This window comes from Lipophrys pholis (genome assembly GCF_963383615.2).
Source record: "Lipophrys pholis genome assembly, chromosome: 9".
NCBI classification, from domain to species: domain Eukaryota; kingdom Metazoa; phylum Chordata; class Actinopteri; order Blenniiformes; family Blenniidae; genus Lipophrys; species Lipophrys pholis.
This window is the reverse complement of record NC_137639.1, coordinates 17,061,071-17,081,318: the sequence shown is the minus strand read 5'-3', so window position 1 is coordinate 17,081,318 and position 20,248 is coordinate 17,061,071. Positions and strand designations below refer to the sequence as shown.

Below are 20,248 nucleotides of genomic sequence, written 5' to 3'. Positions count from 1 at the left end.
TCTGCATGGATGCGTTTCAGTGTTTTTGTGATTCTTTGTATTTGCTTTTGCCCTGTGTTGGACTGCTCTGTCCATGGGGTGACGGGTACATGGGATGAATGGATTAATCTGTAATGTACTCTATTAAAGGGATAAATAGACTTTGATTGGCAGATATCAGCTTTTGCAATGAGTCTGAAATGGTTTGTCTACATTGCATTATAACTATTCCCATCTGTAGTTTGAATGTAAATTGATTCTCTGTTGCTCAGTTTTCACAGAATGTGTTGTATGTTTTTAAAAAGTAACCTTTGTAAGCATTTGACAGTCGTCGCCCTCCTCATTTGCTGGTAGGCGTTTGTCTGTTTAGGAACCCGCTTCAACATTGTTTTGACCAAACACTTTCCTCTGCCAAAATACTCTTTTATTTTGCTGGACATGATTCAGTGTTCATCATTGTGATTTTGTAACCTCCTGCAGAAAAATGGAGAAATAATATTTTACACAGCAGAGTACAAACCCTCAAGGGTGAGACATTACCATAATTCCATACCCTTTATCATATTTAGAAATTACATTCTCAAACTACCAGAGAGCAGAAAGACAGATCTTTGCAGCCCTATACTGCTCATTACAGAAGCCCACAGGTCATCTGCAGTGGGCAGATTCAGTCGGGTCAAATTTCTGTGACGTACTGTAGAAAAACTGCCGTGCACCAAAAGTCCTGGAAAAATGAGTTTAAGCATTCACTCATTGGACAATTATTCAAGGGGACTGATAAAATATGCCTTCCCCCTATGAAAGGGTTAAAACCAATGAAGAAGAAATATCTAAAATGTGTTTTATATCAATTTAGTTTGCTTTGAGAGTTTAAATGTGGGTTGAGGTTCAGTCCTCCTTTCAGCGGCTCTGTCAGAACTTTCCTCTCGTTTCGTCTTGTGTTTTAACCACCAATGCTGTTTTACTGTGTTGTCAGTTTGAGAAGGAGGAGCAGGTGCACAGCATCGATATCGGAAATGAAGGGTCGGCTTTCATCGAGGTGTTGGTGGGGAATTCTTCTTCTGCAGTCCGAGACCAGGACTATGAGGTATTTCCCCTACACCAAATGACCCCTCCCCCATAATATAAAATAGGAAAATAATTAGCATTACCCCGAAAAATTCGCTTTTTGTTTTTCTCCATTTTATTTTCCTAGGTTCTTCTGGTCACATCTTCCTTCATGTCTCCCACGGAGAGCCGCAATGGCACCAATTTGAACCGGGTGCGTTTTTTCGGGCCCGGCCAGCTGCAGAAGAGCACGGCTCAGGAGAAGTGGGACAGAGTGAAAATTGTCTGTAGCCAGCCATATAGCAAGGTAACGACCAGACCACTTATCATCCACAAACAGTTCAGTTTTGTTTTTTTGGCCTTAATGGACAAAGCCATTTAATTATTATTTTGAATCCAATGTTTCAAAAATTTGTCTGCACTTTGTTTATTATTAAGATACTGTTGCTTTACAGCAGTGTAGTAGTACCTGGCATACAGTGCTGGATGAAACAAACTTTTAAGATAACTGTTCATGTACTTTTGGGAATAAACATATTTGGACATTATGCACGTGTTAGAATCAGCTTTCAACATCCGTTCAGATGAGATTAATGGAATTTCCTTGTCTTTTTGATGACATATTTTTAACCTTTTTCTTTGCACTTTTCAGAACATAGCGTACGGTCTCGCCTTTGTTAAGTTTCATTCACCACCCGACAAAAATGACCCTCCGCCAACCTCGTCCCCTGTAAGTAGTGTAAAAAACACACACACACACACACACACACACACACACACACACACACACACACACACACACACACACACACACACACACACACACACACACACACACACGCACACACATCCACACATCACTAAAGAGAAGTTGACAGGTCGAAACAGTGTGCTTTGACGGCACGAATCAGTGTGTTGTATGCGCTGCTGCGAGCTTAATGTCCTAACTCTCTGTGAGCTGAGCTAAATGCAGTCTTGATGTTTTCACCAGCGGAGAACTGTCACACACTGTGTGAAATTTTTAAATGGAGAATTCTGTGAGTGCAGGATCTCAGTGTCAAAATTGGGTTTTCAACACATCCCTGTAAGACTGTGTTTTCAGCAAGATTTACTAGCATGTCACATGTGTATCATGAGTCTTTTGGTACTGTGAAAAACACAAAAATGGTTAAAATTGATGTTTTGTTTTTTTTGTTGTGGTTGTTTTTGTATTTTTTAATTGGTAGATGTGCTCACACGTTGCACATTTTATGAAAAGAAATCAAAATAACGTTAGGTGGCCTGAGTAATTAGTCTTAAAAGGATGAACTACGAGAGAGGTGAGATGAAATTAATTTTAAAAATAAGCCAACACAATCACTGTGTTTGCATGGACACAAATAATTAGACCAAAAACCTGATCACAATGAAGATGATTTGTTTAAACAATTCTATTAGCATGTCCTTATTCTCAATGTTCAGAAGACGCCGCTGCTCTCAAACATATAATTGTCCTGATTAGACTCTGATACAAGGACAATGCTTCTTTGGTTTGCAGTTTGAAAGCAACAAGCTTGATCAGTCAAGCTAATAAATCCGTCTTCGATACTGGGTAAAGCTTGATGTTGTTTGAAGTGTACATGCCAATAATGGCCGATATCACAGTGCAAAGCATCATGGGTATTGATCCCCTGACTACATTTGTTAGTAACAAAGATGTTTTTGGTGCATCTGATCCAGCCCGTCAGTCTCATTACTTTAATCTTGGTTCATATATTCTCTCATTTTGAAGGACGTTTGCTTTGAGACTGCTAAAGCTGTCAAACACTTGACATCAGTGAAATCTATTTACCATTCTGTTTGGACTCCGAACTCCTTTTTTCTTTTCTTTTTTTCTGTGTCAGAAACTGACAAAGCTCGGACAGTTCAGGGTGAAGGATGACTCTCCTTCGTCTGGATCCAGTCTTCAACCTGGCAGCCTCTTCTTCAGCCGGGACACAAAGTCGAGCCCTTCACTCAAAGGTAAAAGTGCTTCATTTTATTCTTCACCTGCGGAAGACCTTTGAAATTCTCATAATTCCTTGTAATCATAAAGTTTGGACTGCGTCAGTCAGTAAAAAGCCAGCAGAGCACTTGCTCGGTTGTGATTAATCTAATAAGGCTGCTTTGTGAGGAAAGTGTTCTTCCCTTCCTTCATCTGCTCTCTGCATTTCTCCGTCTGCAGCATCTCCTCAGACTGAGAAGTTGAGTTACGCCGCGGCCGCCCTGCAGGCAGGTGGAAGCTCATCAGGCCAAGCTTCGTCTTCCAACTCTGCCTCGCCACAGGTACTAAACAGCCCCGTCATTTTCCGCCCCACAGCACAGCGGGTAGACGGGCGTTTCCCGAGAGAGCGCCTCACTTTCTTTATTCGGGGTAGGAGAACCTCAACAGGGGCTTCGAGTGAAGGGAAATGAAGCAGTCTATGTTCAGGAGCAATATTTATTAGTAGAAAATCTAACTTTTGACTGAAACGTTGAGGTCCTGCATCGGTTAAATCTTGATGTTGAATATGGGCGACCCTGTAGCAGTGAAGGTGTAAAAACCATTCAAGCCTACAATACAGTGACACCACTGTGGCATCGGGTGAATTTTAGTTGTATAAAATCGGTGTGGGAAAAAAACGGGGGGGATTAATTTGCAGAGCTTATTCTGTTCACCCATCATCCCAATACCTCTGCCTTCAACATTCAAGTGCGGCTCCGTCATTTTGCTGTTCCCCGAAAAAACACCTTTTTACCTTCTGTCGTTTAGCCACCAGCAAAAAGGAAATTTGAGTTCAGCAAAGAGCGGCAGTCTGCTCCCGGCCCACCAGCATCAAAGAAAATGAGCCCCATTGGATCACCGGAGAGCAAAGCCACAACCCCCAAAAACAAGCCGAGCCCGGTCAGCACGCCCAGCCCCAGCGCGGCCAAAGGTAGAAAAACGTGTGTGTGTGTGTGTGTGTGTGTGTGTGTGTGTGTGTGTGTGTGTTGCCAGTAGATGATCGTTTGCCCCCGAAAATGTTTGAAGTTCTTCAATCCTCCTCACAGCTCCACCAGCACAGAAGGCCGCTGAGAAGAAGCGGGAGAGTCGGTCCAAACCTGAACCTGAACCCAAACAAAAGGCCAAATCTCCGAGTGAGCAGCAGGTTCCGTTAAAACGCATCATGGAGGGCGTGGTGTTTGTCCTCAGCGGCTTCCAGAACCCCTTCCGAGGGGAGCTGAGGGACAAAGCCCTGGACATGGGGGCCAAGTACCGACCCGACTGGACACCTGACGCCACACATCTCATGTAAGTTTATCTCGGTTTACCTTATTGCAAGTTATAGGAAATACGCTTGCCTTTGAATAGTAAATGTGAAGCCATAGTCAGAAGCGTTTGGGAATAATTCAGCGTAAAGATGATGAACAGCTTGCCTGGATCCGTCCGAAGGGAATAAGACCATTCGATTGAAACGTGGATATCACTCATCAGTAAGTAACATCAGAGCTTTCATTTATATGATGAACCAATCAGCTGCACTCTGAAGCCTTTAGCCTCGTAGTTAATCATATGAGCAACTTTAAAGACATTTCCTGAAATGTGAAAAATAAAGCCTAATTCTTATCGATCCTTTTGTTTTTTATGTATGGAAATATTTTACCTAAAGTGTTTTAATCAGTGTTAGATATGCATGCGGCGGCTCGATCCTCTTGGGGTTTCAGTGAGATGCATTGAGAAATTTTTCCTGAACTTTTCATTCTTTCTTATCGATGGGCTTTGTCAAAACTGTTCAAGTTAATACATTCTGTTCTTTTATTAGATTAACCTGTAGATATTCTCGGTAACAAGAATCTGTAGATGTGACGCGTATAAAAGATATTGACCTTACAAGTTCAGGTTCACCCTTGTGCTGGCTCGTATAATCTACAGGAAAATGACAACACCCAAATAGACCATTTCTTGTGAACGCTCTCATGCTTGCAAACTGTACTTTAGAGTTTCTGACTGCGTCAATGCACCAGTGGCACCATTACTATGCTAATGATCACATTACTTATTGATGATAATGGCCTTATTTTTCCAGAGCAGCCTTTTTTTTTTTCTGACTGCAAATATTTTCAATTTTTTTTTTTTCCCCAGTGATGTTCTGTTGTTCTTCATTTTATCCGCCTCTGATGTTTTCACAATTAAAACAGATTAGTGTGGTCTCATAGGCCCAGTAGTACTGTCATTAATCTAATTTGATTTGATTTCATCTTGATTCGTGCTGCCAAAGCACACTGTTTAGCCCCGTCAACTGCTCTTTAGTGATGCGTGTGTGTGTGTGTGGGTGTGTGGGTGTGTGTGTGTGTGGGTGTGTGTGCGCATCTGTTTGGCCTTCTCAATCTCCAGCTGTGCCTTCGCGAACACCCCGAAGTACAGCCAGGTGAAATCAGCAGGCGGCATCATCGTGCGCAAGGAGTGGGTGTTGGACTGCCATAAGAGGAAACAGAAGCTCCCGTATAAAAGGTAAGCGAAGGGAGAACTGCATAAAAGCGGAGTTGATTTTGATTGTAGTGAAACTAAAGAGTGGAATTGTCCAGCCTGTGCGGAAACAGCTGGACAGGATTCAGTACGCTGAAAAGCTACTCAGGTTGAGTTCCCTTTTTTTTCCTTTTTTTTTTTTGTTGTTGTGTTCTTGCACATGTGTCCAACGTACGAGTCCATATCTGATTAATGCTTAAGCCACGTCGGACAATCTGTGTGAGGCACTTGAACTGATTGAAGCCTCCAAAAATACACCTCGCACAGCAGTGTTGCCCACTTTCCACAGAGAACATTGTAACCTTGAGCAGCTGATCCCCGCTGCGATCACAAATCCAACCCACCCGACACCCACAGTGCCGTAATTATCCGCCTCATTATCGGGGTGGAGGTTTTGCAGCATCAAGGTCTTCTGTCATCGCGCCACGCAAATCAGTATGTGCTGAATAATGTAGAGCCGAGTAGTACTTTGGAGCGATGCAAAGTCCAAAATAATTTTAAGTCGTAATGTACTTTATCGCAAGTTTGCTTCATCGGTTAAGGAATTCCTTCATCCACGTCTCTTTAATGATGCTTGTTCCTTTCGGTTTCTAACCAGGCCGGGCTATCCAAGGCTTCAGAGAATATAATTCAGATATATTTAGACTTTTTTTAGAACTTCATTATGATTATTAAAAACATTATTTGAAGTCTATAATAATAACCTGTCGAGGTATCAGCGCCAAGTTATATCATTTTATAGACTCTAAATATATACTGCAAATTTACTGGGCTTCATTTTGAGATGTCGTCCTTTCTGTATTAATCTTGGTTTAACATAATCAAACTCTGTTTCCTCTGCTTGTATGTGGAGTTTAAAGGTATGCTTTATGTTCTATACAATAGTTTCTCTAATAATAAATCTCATTTTAGTCCATAATTGGGTTTTATAGACTCCTGAGTATCATATTAGCTCTTGTATTCTATTACGTGTCGGCAATCTCAAAACCTCAGTCAGGTAATCAGGCGGCGCATGATTGCAGCTCTCAGCCACATGGGGCCTCTTTTTAATTGGTCCTTCTTTCACCATGCCAGCTTGAGCACTACCAACTTGCTGAACCTGTATTAGTTCATCGCCACTGTGGACACACGCGCACGAATGCAAACACGAGAAGAACCAAGTGAAAACTCATGGGGAATGCCTTTTTCCCTCCAAGTAGTTTTACTGTTTCAGCTTTGACAGATCATCTCAGTAAAAGCGTGATGGATTGTCTTACAATGCTGTTGTTTTATTGTGAAAACTGTAATGGTTCAATAAGTCTCTCCTTCACAATGTTACGTGAAGTACGTTTGAACGGGACTCTACAACTGTAACGCTTGACAATATTCAAGGTTTGGCATGCCAGAGAGATTCAGTGTCTTCCTTTATTGCAGTAAAATGGGAAAAGTAAAGAAAGACTGGAAGCACTTGAGTTAGAATAAGATTTAAGAAAAACCCGCCTTGTTGTCTTGTGTATCTGGATGGGTTATCCGCACTGGGAAAAGCCTTGCACTGCTGCTTGCACTGCAGGCACCTTCCATCCATCCATCCTCTCCTTTACCTACTTCATTCTGGTTATAGTTATAGCGATGGTTATGACCGCAGCCTATTCCAGCTGACATTGGGCGAAGGTCGGGACAAGAAGCCAGTTTATCAAACGGTGAGAGGCAGATGATAATTCGAATATACTCTTATGGAAACGTATAGAGCAGGGGTGGGCATGGCTGGCCTTGGAGCTCCTGTATTCCTGCTTTGTCGCCCTTCTCTCGCATAAGTTCAGTGAATTAAAGTGAAGTAAAGATATATATTTATATGTTATCTACACGTTTAATCGCTAAAATGGCTTGAGTAGGTCAAATAACTGAAATTAAAAATGGTTTAAAAAGGCAAAACGGCTGAATTTGCTGGAAAAGTGGTTGGAATGGTTAAAATGGCTGAAATCGAGGAAAGCAGTGGAGGAAAAAAAAATAAATCCAAATTGAGGAAATGTCTAGAAGAGTAGGAAAGGCTAAAATGGTTAAAGAAGTTAAAATGATTAAAACTACCAAAAAAAAAAAGTATTTATGCTAAATCAATTTAAATCATCTGAAAATGCAGATTTAAAAAAAAGTATTAAAACTCATAGAAACATTTCAAAATATATTCAAGATTCTAAAGCCACTAAAATGGCTAAAATAGCCGAATGGACAAATAGAAGAACAAAAAAAGGGCCAGAACTGCTTAAAACATGTCCACCATGTTAAATTCTAATTGTAAAAGTTTTCTTTATATATAGCCCAGTTAGATTTAAGATTCTCTGAGCCGTGATATGCTTATTTTCAAGGTTAAATATGTTTTGCAGCTCTTGGAAGCTATAATGGAGGGGGAGTGCTAAAAATGTCTCTTTTGGTCATTTGATGGGAGACGGGTGGTCTGGGGCATTCTGCTAAATCCTGTCAGCAATGATCGGAGCACAGCACTCAACCATTTCCGTTTGAAATGAGATTCTTCTAAAAAGTCAAAGAGTGCATTACTAAAACTGCTGACTTCAGTTTGAAATGGGGCTGAACAAAATATAGCAAATTTAATTTATCGCAAAATCAACATGCACAATATGTATTTTGCAATAGACTGACTGACGTGCATTAGATTATCTTTCCATACACAAGCGACAGAAAACGTTAATTAATCGTACTTGATTCACACATGTTGTCACATCATTTTGAAACTGATAATGTCCTTATTACTTTATTTCCAGAGACCAATGGGAAGAAATCAGAAAAACTAAAAACAAAGAAAACTCATCACACGTAACGTAATCAACTCTGAAAGGCTGCTGGTGGAAACGGCAAACATATAAAATAAAAATACAATCCAGTTGCACCTGGTTATGAATTTGGGGCAAGAGAAACCTCACTGTTATTTGAATGAACAGAGGTCTGAGCAGACAGGTCACAACATCTTGTACTCAAATGTTTAAAATGATTGCAAATCAGATCTTTATTGCAATACGCTACAACATTATTCCATATTTATGTATTTTACATGCAGAATCGTGCAAACTCCATGCAGAGATGCACTGTCAGGAAGCAGGTCTTGCTCCTTTTCCTGTTCATGTTAAAGTTGAATCAGCTTGCAGTGCGATTTATTATGTTTTGCTTTTGATAGTTGTTTTGACACAAGCATGTTCAAGATATCAACCACGTCACCTTGCAGTCTTGTTTTGTTTTTTTGTTGATCAAATGTATTTTTTAAATGTGACTTCCCTTCATGGATGCACATGAGAGGTGTTGTGGCTCCGAGTTGAAGTTGGTAGAAAGGTGGATTGGATTTAACCGGTAGCTTTGCTTTGATTGTCATTTCAGAGAGATAATTGTCATTCATCTCCCACAGGACACATCTTATAGATAGGACATGTTGAGGGAAATCAATTTTTGCCCGCGGTGGTCTTCAAAGCCTTTAATGAAAGTGGTCAGAGTTATGATGTGATGAGATTTCTGTTGACGGTGTGTGTGTGTGTGTGTGTGTGTGTGTGTGTGTGTGTGTGTGTGTGTGTGTGTGTGTGTGTGTGAGAGGCATGCAAAGAGACTGAATGAGAGGGAGTGAATGCATGAATGAAGATGTTTCATGGAATTCAGATTTTCCTCTACAATTTTCTGAAAGTGAAACGTTATCCTGAAGCTTGCGCCGTCATCCTCGCTCGCCTTTCTCTGCCACTTACTGATCGGCCCAAAGATCCCCACCACCACCCCCCCCCCCACTCGTTGTCAAAATAATCCACCCCCTGCCCACAGCAGTACTATTGTGCAGCATGTAGTGTGCGCAGCTTTGATGATGTGTCCTTTATTTAAAAGCTGCATCTGCTATGCGTAATTAAAGGGGGCACTTACTTTGATGATGACAAGCACCCAAACAAATGCACACACTCAAACGGCGCTCCCATCACGCACACAAATGCTAAAGCGTCTGGGGAGAGAAACGTACAGCGCCGTTCGGCTCCAGACGAGTGTCTGCGAGCTACATTTTGTATTTAATTAATCAGATAGTGACATCAGCTAAGCCATGGGTCGGCAACCGTCAACACTCAGAGAGCCATTTGGACTCGTTTCCCACTGAGCAGAACACACTGGGAGTCGAGGTTCAGACGCTCCTCTCAGTAACAGGAGAGGCGGAGATCCAGCGGGAGATAAACGCTGCAGTTCAGATTGAGAAAGTTTTCCGCTGTGTCACAAATTATTAATAAGGGAAGCTCACCGCTTCGCCTGGCCGCTGAGCTGCGGCTGCGGGGAGCTGACCGCACACTTTTACCGCACTCTCTGTAGTGGGACCACTCAACACAGTTGGTTCTGGGTGCGCTTTGCCTTACCGTACCGTCCCGCCCCGCTCTGGGATGAACTGCAGAGGGACCAAAGAGCCACATGTGGGCCATGGGTTGCCGACCCCTGAGCTGAGCAGTCCAGAAATGTTTTTCTCTGGTGGTAGTTGCCCAATCAGAGACTATCGGGGGGGAAAAGTCAAGAGCTGAAAACACTTGAGAAACTCCACAATAGAGCCAAAGAAGTAAACACATTTGTCATTAAATCAGGACTCATGCAGTTTATCTGTAAATTACAGAAAAATAATTAACTTCAAACAAGCAGAAAGTGAGAAAATCCCACTTGTTTGGATCTCTCATGCCCTTCCCGACACATTGGGAGAAGTTGGGGACGTTCCATCATGCAGTGGGATTCTAATCCAGTTATAAGTTTGCCCCTCGAACCAAACCCAAACACAGCATCAAAACAGTCCATCTTATTCTTCTCTTGTAGCGCTCGCTCTCATTGTCATATGCAGCAGTTTCTATATCAGCCCCCTTATGAAACAAGCAGCCATCGGGCAGTAAAATGTCTCTTCAGTGTGCGTGGAAACAATGACACCATTATAGTGACATTTCAAGCTGAAAGTGTGTGGCTGCAGGAAACAAGAAGGAAATGTCACAGCCTCCTCGTCCGTGCGTGCGCGCAGATGATGTATACGTACCTGTGTCAAGACTAGTTGTACACACTTGTATCATGAGGACTGAAGTCTGCAGAAAGCCTGGAAACATTTGTTTGTGTGTCATTGGACATCAGGATTTATTTTCTGCATCGTCTTTAGCAGTATTTCTGCATATTTTATCCATTAAATTCCACATAACACTTCTAATGATATCAGAAATGGAACATCGAGCCTCTTTATTTCTCCCCACTCCCTCTTAACCTTTGCAGAGATCATTACTGGTGATGATCTCCTTTCTAACAGCCTCACCATGAATTGTCCATTTTGTATTTCATTTCTTCAGTTTATTTCACTGTTGAGTGCCAAATGGGTTTTGGTTGCAGGCTGTTTTATTATTTAGTTTCTTGCTTTTTTTCCCCACCAAAAGACACAAATACATTTAATTCAGTCAATATTTAGTTCTACAACATTTTTCATACAAAGATAACGAAGCACAAAGTGATTTCCCACAAAACAAAACATAAACAGCCGCCCTCCCCTCCCAAACACGAGGAAGGACTACATTTAAATTCAAGGCAGTAAAGTTTGAGGAAAGTTATATCACATCAGCAGTGAGAAAACACTAAAGGTTGGGGAAAAAAAGCATAAAACTAATGTTAAAGAGTTGCACATCGAGGTATAAATCCTATGGTCTTAAAAGAAAAGAAAGATTAGAACAAAGATAAAATGATTAGACACAATGGTAAATATAAGCATTAAAATGAATTAATTTAAAGATATAAAATAAATATGCAAATAAAGATTAAAAACAAAAATCCAAATGATAAAATATTGGTGAAAGTGAGTCCAAAAAGGTGCGTCTTTAGCTCGCTTTTAAATACGTCAATTTTCACCACAAATTAAAATGTTCGTGAAAATGCAGTCTTGTTTTAAATGGGTGATCTATCAGGATGAATGAAGAGACTCCAAAAGTAGTATAAATATATTGAAGTCTTCAGTCTGTGTGGTGACGGTGTTAACCTCAGTGCTTCTGGTTTAACTTTCAGGATTTCCATACAGGACAGTCCAGTCAGTCATATCGCCGCTCACATGCTGCATTGTAGTATTATACTCACTAACTCTACTCTAGATGCACAAAAAGTGTCAAACATTAACATGATTTTGCCGATTTAGCTTATTGATCAGCCCATCAAATAATTGTGGTTGCGTCTTAAGAAATAGTTTTCTGGGTTTTTTTTGTTTGTTTTTTTCACAATTGAATTCAAACATTCTAAAAGTGATTGAATCAGGTAAATTGAACATGCCCATATGTCTCATCCATGTTGCTTTTCTCTAATCTGACTAGGGGACACGAATAGACGTGGCGCTGCTGCTGCTGCTGCTACATTCATTACGTTAAACTTAAATATCCATCCATCTTCTCCAGCTCTTCATTCCGTTAAAGGTCACAGGGATCTGGAGTCAATACCAGTGGACGCTGGGTGACGGCAGGGCAATGTCCTGAATCGGTCTCCCGTCCATAACAGCAAACCGCAAGCAATTTATGGTCATCAATTAAACGTACATTTATGTTTTGTGACTGTGGAAGAAGACCTGTGCACAAATGTTTAAATTGGAACTTCTAAGTCGTGCAAATAGAAAACACTGAAATCTTAAATTTTTCCAACATTGCATAAATCTTGTGTTTTTCCTCTTTCATAACAAGGCCGTTTTGAGGACTTTTGAAAAAAGGTTTAGTTGATGTAAAAATTTACTGACAGATCGATTTAACTTTTCAACGATACCTTTCAAAATCGGCATTTCCACAACGCTGGCTTTGTTTCTGAAATCAGGGCATGACTGTAACTATATACTGAAACAGAAAACCAGGATTTTGAAAAGAGTTTTCTCCGGACTCTTAACAGGTACTGATTAGTAAACAAAAAGAGCTCGGGGGTCAGTGAGGACGAGTTGAAAAGTCTTTGTTCTTCCCCTGCAGGTGTTTTGCTCGGCTCCTCTCTTGCACACCTCAGTGTATACTCAATGTGTGTATAACCTTTTAAACATCCGTGGATTGATTTGCTTGGTGAAAAGTGGAAAGCCTCCCCGAACCCTGCTTTTTGTTCCCCTCTTGCATGACGGCAGCTCGCCGCACCTTGAATCGCTGCACAGGAGAAACTGATTGGGCGCGAGATATATTGCGCACGCGTTCCTTTTTCCGCCGCCTTTTTATCATCCTGACACTTGGCGCTCACTCCAGTTTTGTTTTTCAACGCAGGTATTTGATGGATGGAGCCGAGTCGAGTTCGGAGAGCGAAATGGACGCGGACGACCCGAGCGAGGACGAAATGAGCACGGAGGTACATTTGTTTTCTAAGTGAGCCTATCGGAATAATCTCATGAAAAATCAGCCTGTCCCCGCGAGCGCTCTGACCGGGCCGTTTCCGCAGAGTCCACAGAAGCAGCAGAGACGAGTCACCCCCAAAAAGACTCCGGTGAAGATGGATGAAGACGACGATTATGGTGGCTCCACTGATGTAGATGAACCAGGTGAACCTTCACAGACTTTCACTCGAAAGCCCAAAACAGAAGAACATTCTTTCTTTCTTACTGGCAAGAAAAAACCCCACAATATTGTTTATTGATGTGTAAATAAGACATGTTGAGCGCATCACAAAGTGTCAAACATGTTCTTCAATTGACTTATAGCGGCGTGGCCCAGAGACAAAGGCATGAACAGTGAAATGATCAGGGAGGAAATGGGCAGTGGAGAGGAAATTGAAAAATGACAGCCGAGATGAAAGTAGCATTTAAAGATTGGATTCAGGAGGGAGTTTCTTTTCACCGCTGAGCTCAAGAGAAGTCAGTTTGTTTATATCTCGGCATTTTGCACCCTGTGGTGCTTTGACGTAGGTCAAGCTGATGCAGTGTTCTGCAAAGCGACTGAACATTTCTACTTGAGTGATATACTATTTATTTAAAGAAAGAAATATCTAGTTGTTTGGAAACATAATTTGAGCGTTGTCTGTTTTAATCAAGATATCTTGATTAAAACAAGATATCGAGGAAGTCTACCAGCTCTCAGTAGCACAGATGTGCAAACATTAAAGAAAACACCTTTTCTCTCATTGTCATTATGGAGTACTGTGCGCAGAAAACAATGAGTTGAATCCATTTTGAAATAAGGCTGTAACATAACAAAATGTGGAAAAAGTGAAGCACAGTGTGCCAGGCACAGGCAGACACTCACTTGCATATTTGCTGATTTGACATGAGCTATTTGCTTTATTTCCACTGACTAATAAGAAGCTTAAGTCTTCCTGCGTGTTTTTCAAGATGCATCTTGTGCTAAAGTGCTAAAAAGTAATTTTTTTTTATTGACTTCAGTCAGCTTAACTTTTCCTGACCTTCACTGTTGGCACTGTTTTGTTTGTTTAAACAAATTTTGAGGACGGGTTCAATCCCCCCCCCCCCCCCCCCCCCCCCCCCCAAACACACACCCCCCTCAAATCAGCAGCACCCATCGCTGATTAACCTTCACGGCTTGAATCACCGACTCAAAACAAGGAAGTGCCACTTGGCGGCTTGAGGATTAGACATTAAGAAAACACATGGAACAAAAATAACGGCTGCTGCACTTTAGGTTTAAAGCCCCATTGGACCTGGAGTACGGCCTCAAAGAGCCAATCACACTGATATCCTGTTTTTTCTTTACAGTTTAAAATAAAAACCAAGCAAACAAAACTTTATGGAAAAAAATTTAAAGCAACCTCTTAAACACAACTATTTCTCTTCTCTCGGTTTCTCTCGCTCTCTTTTTTTTCTTCTTCCTGTAATCACTGAAATAGATCGGGCCATCAATGGTGCGCTGCGGCGAGAGAGCGCGAGACAGAATCACGCCGTTTCTTATTCACGATAAAGACAAACAGAAAACCTGCAGCGCTTGTAATTGAGTAGTGTGCATCTGCTAATCAAAGCAGAAAATACATTGGAGGGAGCCCTATTCCTCTTGAGAAAGAATTATGGACGTATCCACGGAACTGTATCGCCGAGGCCGGAGAGGTAGAGCGTAATCGAGTGAACTAACACAATGAATCACTTCCCATGAGTCGCACGCGGCTTGAGACCGAGCGCTCCTCGCTGAAGAGGAATGAATGAATTTAGAGGGCGCGGGGTGAGAGCCCGTGGATTACACAAAAAAGAACCGCCTCTACGAAGCACTTGGGAACGCATGAGTTGACGACACCTCCACGGAACGGCCCGGAACACACATGCAGGCGCTGCAGCTGGAGGAGACGGAGGCAAGGAGTGAGGCGGGGATGTGATCGCCGTGGAGGGACTTGTGCATGATTCTCATTTCTATGTTAATGCAGAGCCAGGAGTAAAGTGGCGAGGTCGTCCTCTCCGCTCCCCTTTCAACGGCACTAGATTGTATGCTAATGGCCGGTGTCGCCATCAAGGTTGCAACTGTTGAACAACAAAAATGCAAGTTTTCAAAGAAAACGGGGGCTGCGCTCTTTCCCCCGTGCGCTTGGGACCTTTGTGTCATTGCATCCCGACGAAAACGCAATAAAACAAATAGTTTAACTCTCATTTTTCATGGTTAATTAAGGCCAAGGTGCAGAATTGGAAGTTTAAAAAAAAACTTCCAATGTTTGTTTGTTTGTTTGTTTTGTGAGAATAGATTTGACAAGTAAACGCTTCATTTCACAGGAGGAGATGACGACTCCGCAGGAGACACGGAGGACGAGCTCCAGAGGTAAACAGCACAAATAACCTCGGGGACGCTGTTTGAAATATTGATGTTGATTAGTTTGAGCTTCCCTGTCCTATTATTTCGTTCTTAAGCCGCCGAGTTAACCGTTCGATTTATAATTTGATTACAACTCGAGCTAAGGCGACGCCCGGTGAGATTTTTCACTCGGCTCATCTTTGGGAAGTTTCCCCACAGCTCTGCAGGATGTTTTAGGGTCTTTCACACTTTCACAGTTGTCCTCTTTTTGCATTCACCCGTTGCTCTATTCAGCCATGTTTTCCCCCAATGTTGGCGGTTACAAAACTCTAAACACACTTTTCTTTGCAGCGCTGAACAGTAGAAACGCTGCGCGGTGCTCTCAGGTTGTACATTGATTTAAAAAAAAATATATATATCTATAAACATTTGTCCACATGAGATGAGACATAGAAAACATGTTTTGCGAAGCTCTGGCATGATTAGACTTCATCCACAGCGGTCTTTAAAAGAGACGCCGATAAAATAACCAACAATCTGCAGTTTGTTTTTGGCAAAGATTTGTATCAAATAAACCCTCATGGTATTCTATTTTTTTTTATTATTTTTTTTTGACCATAGGGGCCAGTAATGGCAACATCACAACTTGTTTTATGTTTTTCTGTATTGCCTTTAAGTTCCTAGAGATACCATAAGAGTCTCAAGAGTTTTTCCTCCATATTTCCTTTCTGGCGGTGTGGTGGATTCTCGGTTTCAAGCCCGACGGAGGCGTCTCCATGCTTTGTAATGAATGTTTGTCCTTTTTTCCCCGCCACACGAGAGCCTCCAGCACGCACTGGAGCAGTTAGCAGCCGGCCGTGGAGTTGTCGTGATTCCGATCAGCGCTTTTACGCCTTGAGTCCATCTTAGTCAGGGGAGGAGGGAGCGTGCTTTTTGGTGGCAGGTTTTGGGCGCCGTACCGGACTGCCGCGGTGAAAAGGGAGCTGATTTGTTGTTTACTTGTCAAGTCTCCATCTGCACTCTCTCTAATGGCCGTGAACTTTGGGATCATGGTCGAGATAATAAAATCGCAGCCGTAAAATGCGTTTTTCCCCCACAAAGTGGCAGGCTTCGGTGTTTGATGAAGTGAGGAGCTCAGCCATTCAAAACAGACTCCAAAGTAGAGCGGCTGCTCCTCCATATGCAGAACTGAGAGGAGGTCAAGTGAGGACGAGTTGAAGAGTTTGCGTTTCTTTATTGTTGGGGTGCCACCACAGGGGCTGGGAGAAGGTGGACGCATTGAATTCTTTGAGCTGATTATTAATAGAGCACTCAAAGTTTCAAAATCTCAGTGTGTTCTCAGTCTCTCGATACGAATGAGGTCTACATCCCTCATTAGGGACACTGAATTGTGTGATTGCATTACCATCTCTGATTTATAGTTGGAAAAGATTTTGGTCAATGACAAATTTTTTGGGAAAAATAAGGTGGATGAACATTTCCAAATTTCTTCGCCACATGTAAACTTTGATGTCAAAATGCTTTGTCAAAACAAACTTTGTCGTTCCCAATGTGGTGAGGATGTAACTTGACAAGGCACTTTTACCCGCTGCAGCCCGTTAGTTTGTAACCGCTCGTTCAGTGTTGGTCGATACTTGTTGGCCGCTTCCAAGATGTGGTTTGGCAACATGCAGCATTGATCGTGTTTTACCGTTGAAAGGGTGGAAAAGCGTCACAAACAGAAGACGGCAGCAGCAGGGGGACGGACCGGAGTGAAGGACGAGGATCCGTATGGAGGCTCCACAGACGAAAACACGGACGTTGAAGCCGAAGTGGATCATCCCATTCCCGAGCTACCGGGTGAGTATTTTATTTTTAACCTTTTATTTTCAAGTTCCATCAAACAACAATCCATAATTTCACACGGTGCACTCCTGCACTTGCCTTCCAGACTTCCTCAACGGAAAGCACTTTTTCCTGTACGGCAAATTCCCCAACAACGAGAGGCGACTGTTGTTACGATACATCGTCGCGTTTAATGGGTGAGACAGTCATTTTCTTGTTGGAATAGAAATGTGCACTAATTTCCAAAACACAAATGTGACTTTGTGATTGTGATCAATATGCTGCTTTGCACGGCTGTATTCTTTTTCTTCAGAGAGATTGAGGACTACATGACGGAGAAGGTGCAGTTTGTTGTGACCAGTGAAGGCTGGCACGACTCCTTTGAAGACGTGAGTTCAGTCCGATTGTCTTTCTTTTCGAAGGCATTTCATTTCATCTCCCTCAAGCTGCTTTTTTGTCACCCAAAAAATTCCCTCCAATCTTCAGTGCCGAGTTCTTGTGCCCATCGTTGACTACGTTTTCCACTGTGGCCTGACATCCCCACGGTTGTGAAGAAGTCGAAGATGACGCAGGGAAAATTAATTTAGAGGCACTACACATAATATTTAAGGGCCCAATAATAATAAGACGACCAAATCCGTACAGCAGCGCCATAAAAAGCGACGAAGAGGCCAGCCTCCACTCCACATTTGATGAACCGTAAACGCAGCGCATGCTCAAATTGGGATGTCTTGAAGTGGCACTGTTTGCGAGCCGGACCTTCCAGTTGAGCCGTTTTCTCCAAGAAGTTTACATTTAGATTAATTGCTTTGAAAACCAAATTTTTTGAAAAGAAAACTGGAAAGGAGATGAGCCCTTCTAGCAAGACGGATCCCTAACACTTGAAATGCTGGAGTTCTGCTTCCGAGTAGCATATGGCAAACTGCTGCAGAGTTTTACAACTATGGTGTATAAATATGATGTATAGCAAGAATGAATACGATTAGAAATGCAGACTCCACACCAAACGTTTATGAACGTTTAGAAAGTATCACCCTACGGCCACACTGTCCTTAATGTCCCCTCATTAAAATGCAGATTAAGATGGTGTCACGCCAGTTTAAAACATTAATGAGCTTTTTATCTTCCACTCCCACAGACGGGGGACAGTTTAGTTTTAAAAGGGTTGCTGATCCAGTATACAAAGACCAAACCTGAACACTGTGATGAAGGAGCGACAGAGGGGGGGAAGAAAACCGCTTTCCAATACACAAAGGCCTCTAATGCATTTTTAGGCATGGCGGCACTTACTATCACTTTGGAAGGCATAATTACATAAAGGCACTAAAGAAAGAATTCCAGCCTTCCCGGTGAACGTTCAGCATGCTCGGGATGAAAGTGTTTTGATTATTTTAAGTGTGGGTCGTGTTGACTTGTCAACCTTTTTTTAAAAGGCCTTTTTAAAGGGTTTCATTCGGTGACACCTGGTAACTTTTCCTCTGGCTTCCACACACAGGCCCTGATGGAGAACGGCAACCTGAACTTTGTCAAACCCGCGTGGATTTACGCAATTAACGAGCGACAAAAGATGCTGCCCTACCAGCCCTATTCCGTTGTTCCCTGAACCGTGATCTGTACGTACACACACACAAACAAAAAAAAAAAAAAGAAGTGTGCGTGCATTGACGACAAGAAAGCAACAAGGAAAGCCATAGACACATTTTTACTTGTACAGATTACATTGAAGATGTAACGAATCAATTCTCCTTCTTTGTTGCCCGTTTGTACTGGATATTCATAAAGAACCCTTTTTCACAGATGTTTTTGTCGGCTTGGAAAAAAATAAACTTTTTTAAATTGTGTTTGTTGAGGTTAAGTGTTAGGATTAGTGGTAGACTTCTAGGTTCCGCTGACGAGGTTTGTTAGTCTCTCTGTCTCTCTCTCTCTCTCTCTCTCTCTCTCTCTCTCTCTCTCTCTCTCTCTCTCTCTCTCTCTCTCGCTCTCTCTCTCTCTTCCCCCCCCCTCTCTCTAATTCAGTGCATGTTCGAATCTCTCGGTCCATTCTGCTGCAGTGTGCCGCCGCTCTCCTCGCTACCTCGGGCTCTGTCTGAAAATGGGTTCTCGCCCTGTCCTGACAGCCAGCGGCACTGATAAGATTCCTACTTGTGTAAGCAGGCAAACTATAACAAGACAAACCCAAAGTCAGGTGAAAGGTGCCTGGGAGTAAATGCCAGACAGGGATGGAGGTGGGGGGTGGGGGGGGGGGGGGGGACAAACCGGTATCAGTATGTGTGAATATTTTAGAAAAGAGCCGAAGAGCTGGGGACTTTGTTTTGTTTTGTTTTTTGTTCTTTGCTTTCCATTTGATAAAAAAACACTGCGATTCCTGGTGTTGGTGGTAAAGATTGAAAGTCTGATGTTATTTATGTTTGTTGAATAAGTGTGACAACCAACTGGTGGGAAAACATGACAGATGTCTGACAGCTTTTTGTATGGTCTTTTAGAGATTTCTCCCTAATATACTCAAACACTTTTCACAGCTCAACTTGTTCCAATTCCAGACTTATTTTCTTATAGGACTTAATTATTTTGTCTAAATAAATAATAATAATAAAAAAAAGATTTTTAATTAAAATATTGTCATTTTTATTGATTAAAATCGTCTTTGTGCTCAGCTGCTCTCCATGTTTTCTTCCTCCCCTGTGCTCCCCCCCCCCCCCCCCCCTTGTGTTTACAGCTCAAGTGGCTCCATCTTCCTTTTCTTTCCTCCTCTGATCTCTCATACTCTGTCTAATTTACTTCCCCTCCTGTTTTGCGGCCCGGAGCCACTGGGTCTTCTGCTCTTCAGTCGAGGGGATTAGTATGTGGATGCGGGGCGGGGCGGGGAGGGGAGGGGAGGGCTGCTTACACGGGGGAGAAGCTGCAGAATATGTTTTTGGATTTCGAGTAAGGATCCATAAAATAGCCAAGGACCGGACTAGATTCAGCGCGATGGAAATTTACACACACTTGTAATCCACGTCGGCGCCGCTTCCTGCAACCTTGTCAAAGACACCGATTTGCTTTTCGTGAAGGAGAGAGTGCAGGGTCAAATCCGTTAGCTCTGGAATTGGGGAAAATGTGTCGCACTTAATGACATCAACCGGATCCAAAGTCATATTTCACTTAAATGGGGGCTCCGTCTCGGAGACGGCGGGGAGGGACGGGCTGCGCTCAAAGTGTCGCGTTT

At 42.4% G+C, this 20,248-nt stretch overlaps 1 protein-coding gene across 1 annotated transcript in view; it reads left to right on the top strand.

The window, feature by feature from the left end:
* Positions 1-19,614, top strand: part of xrcc1 (X-ray repair complementing defective repair in Chinese hamster cells 1) — a 20,448-nt gene extending 834 nt beyond the window's left edge. The window contains exons 3-17 of the mRNA XM_080471567.1: positions 956-1,066; positions 1,175-1,333; positions 1,679-1,756; positions 2,910-3,027; positions 3,230-3,330; positions 3,797-3,959; positions 4,075-4,315; positions 5,399-5,515; positions 12,763-12,844; positions 12,935-13,034; positions 15,198-15,243; positions 16,916-17,055; positions 17,147-17,237; positions 17,354-17,429; positions 18,536-19,614. Coding sequence (XP_080327693.1) covers positions 956-1,066; positions 1,175-1,333; positions 1,679-1,756; positions 2,910-3,027; positions 3,230-3,330; positions 3,797-3,959; positions 4,075-4,315; positions 5,399-5,515; positions 12,763-12,844; positions 12,935-13,034; positions 15,198-15,243; positions 16,916-17,055; positions 17,147-17,237; positions 17,354-17,429; positions 18,536-18,643 — 1,731 coding nt within the window. The 3' untranslated portion in view covers positions 18,644-19,614. The remainder of the gene's footprint in view (positions 1-955; positions 1,067-1,174; positions 1,334-1,678; positions 1,757-2,909; positions 3,028-3,229; positions 3,331-3,796; positions 3,960-4,074; positions 4,316-5,398; positions 5,516-12,762; positions 12,845-12,934; positions 13,035-15,197; positions 15,244-16,915; positions 17,056-17,146; positions 17,238-17,353; positions 17,430-18,535) is intronic.
* The last annotated feature ends 634 nt before the right edge of the window (positions 19,615-20,248 follow it).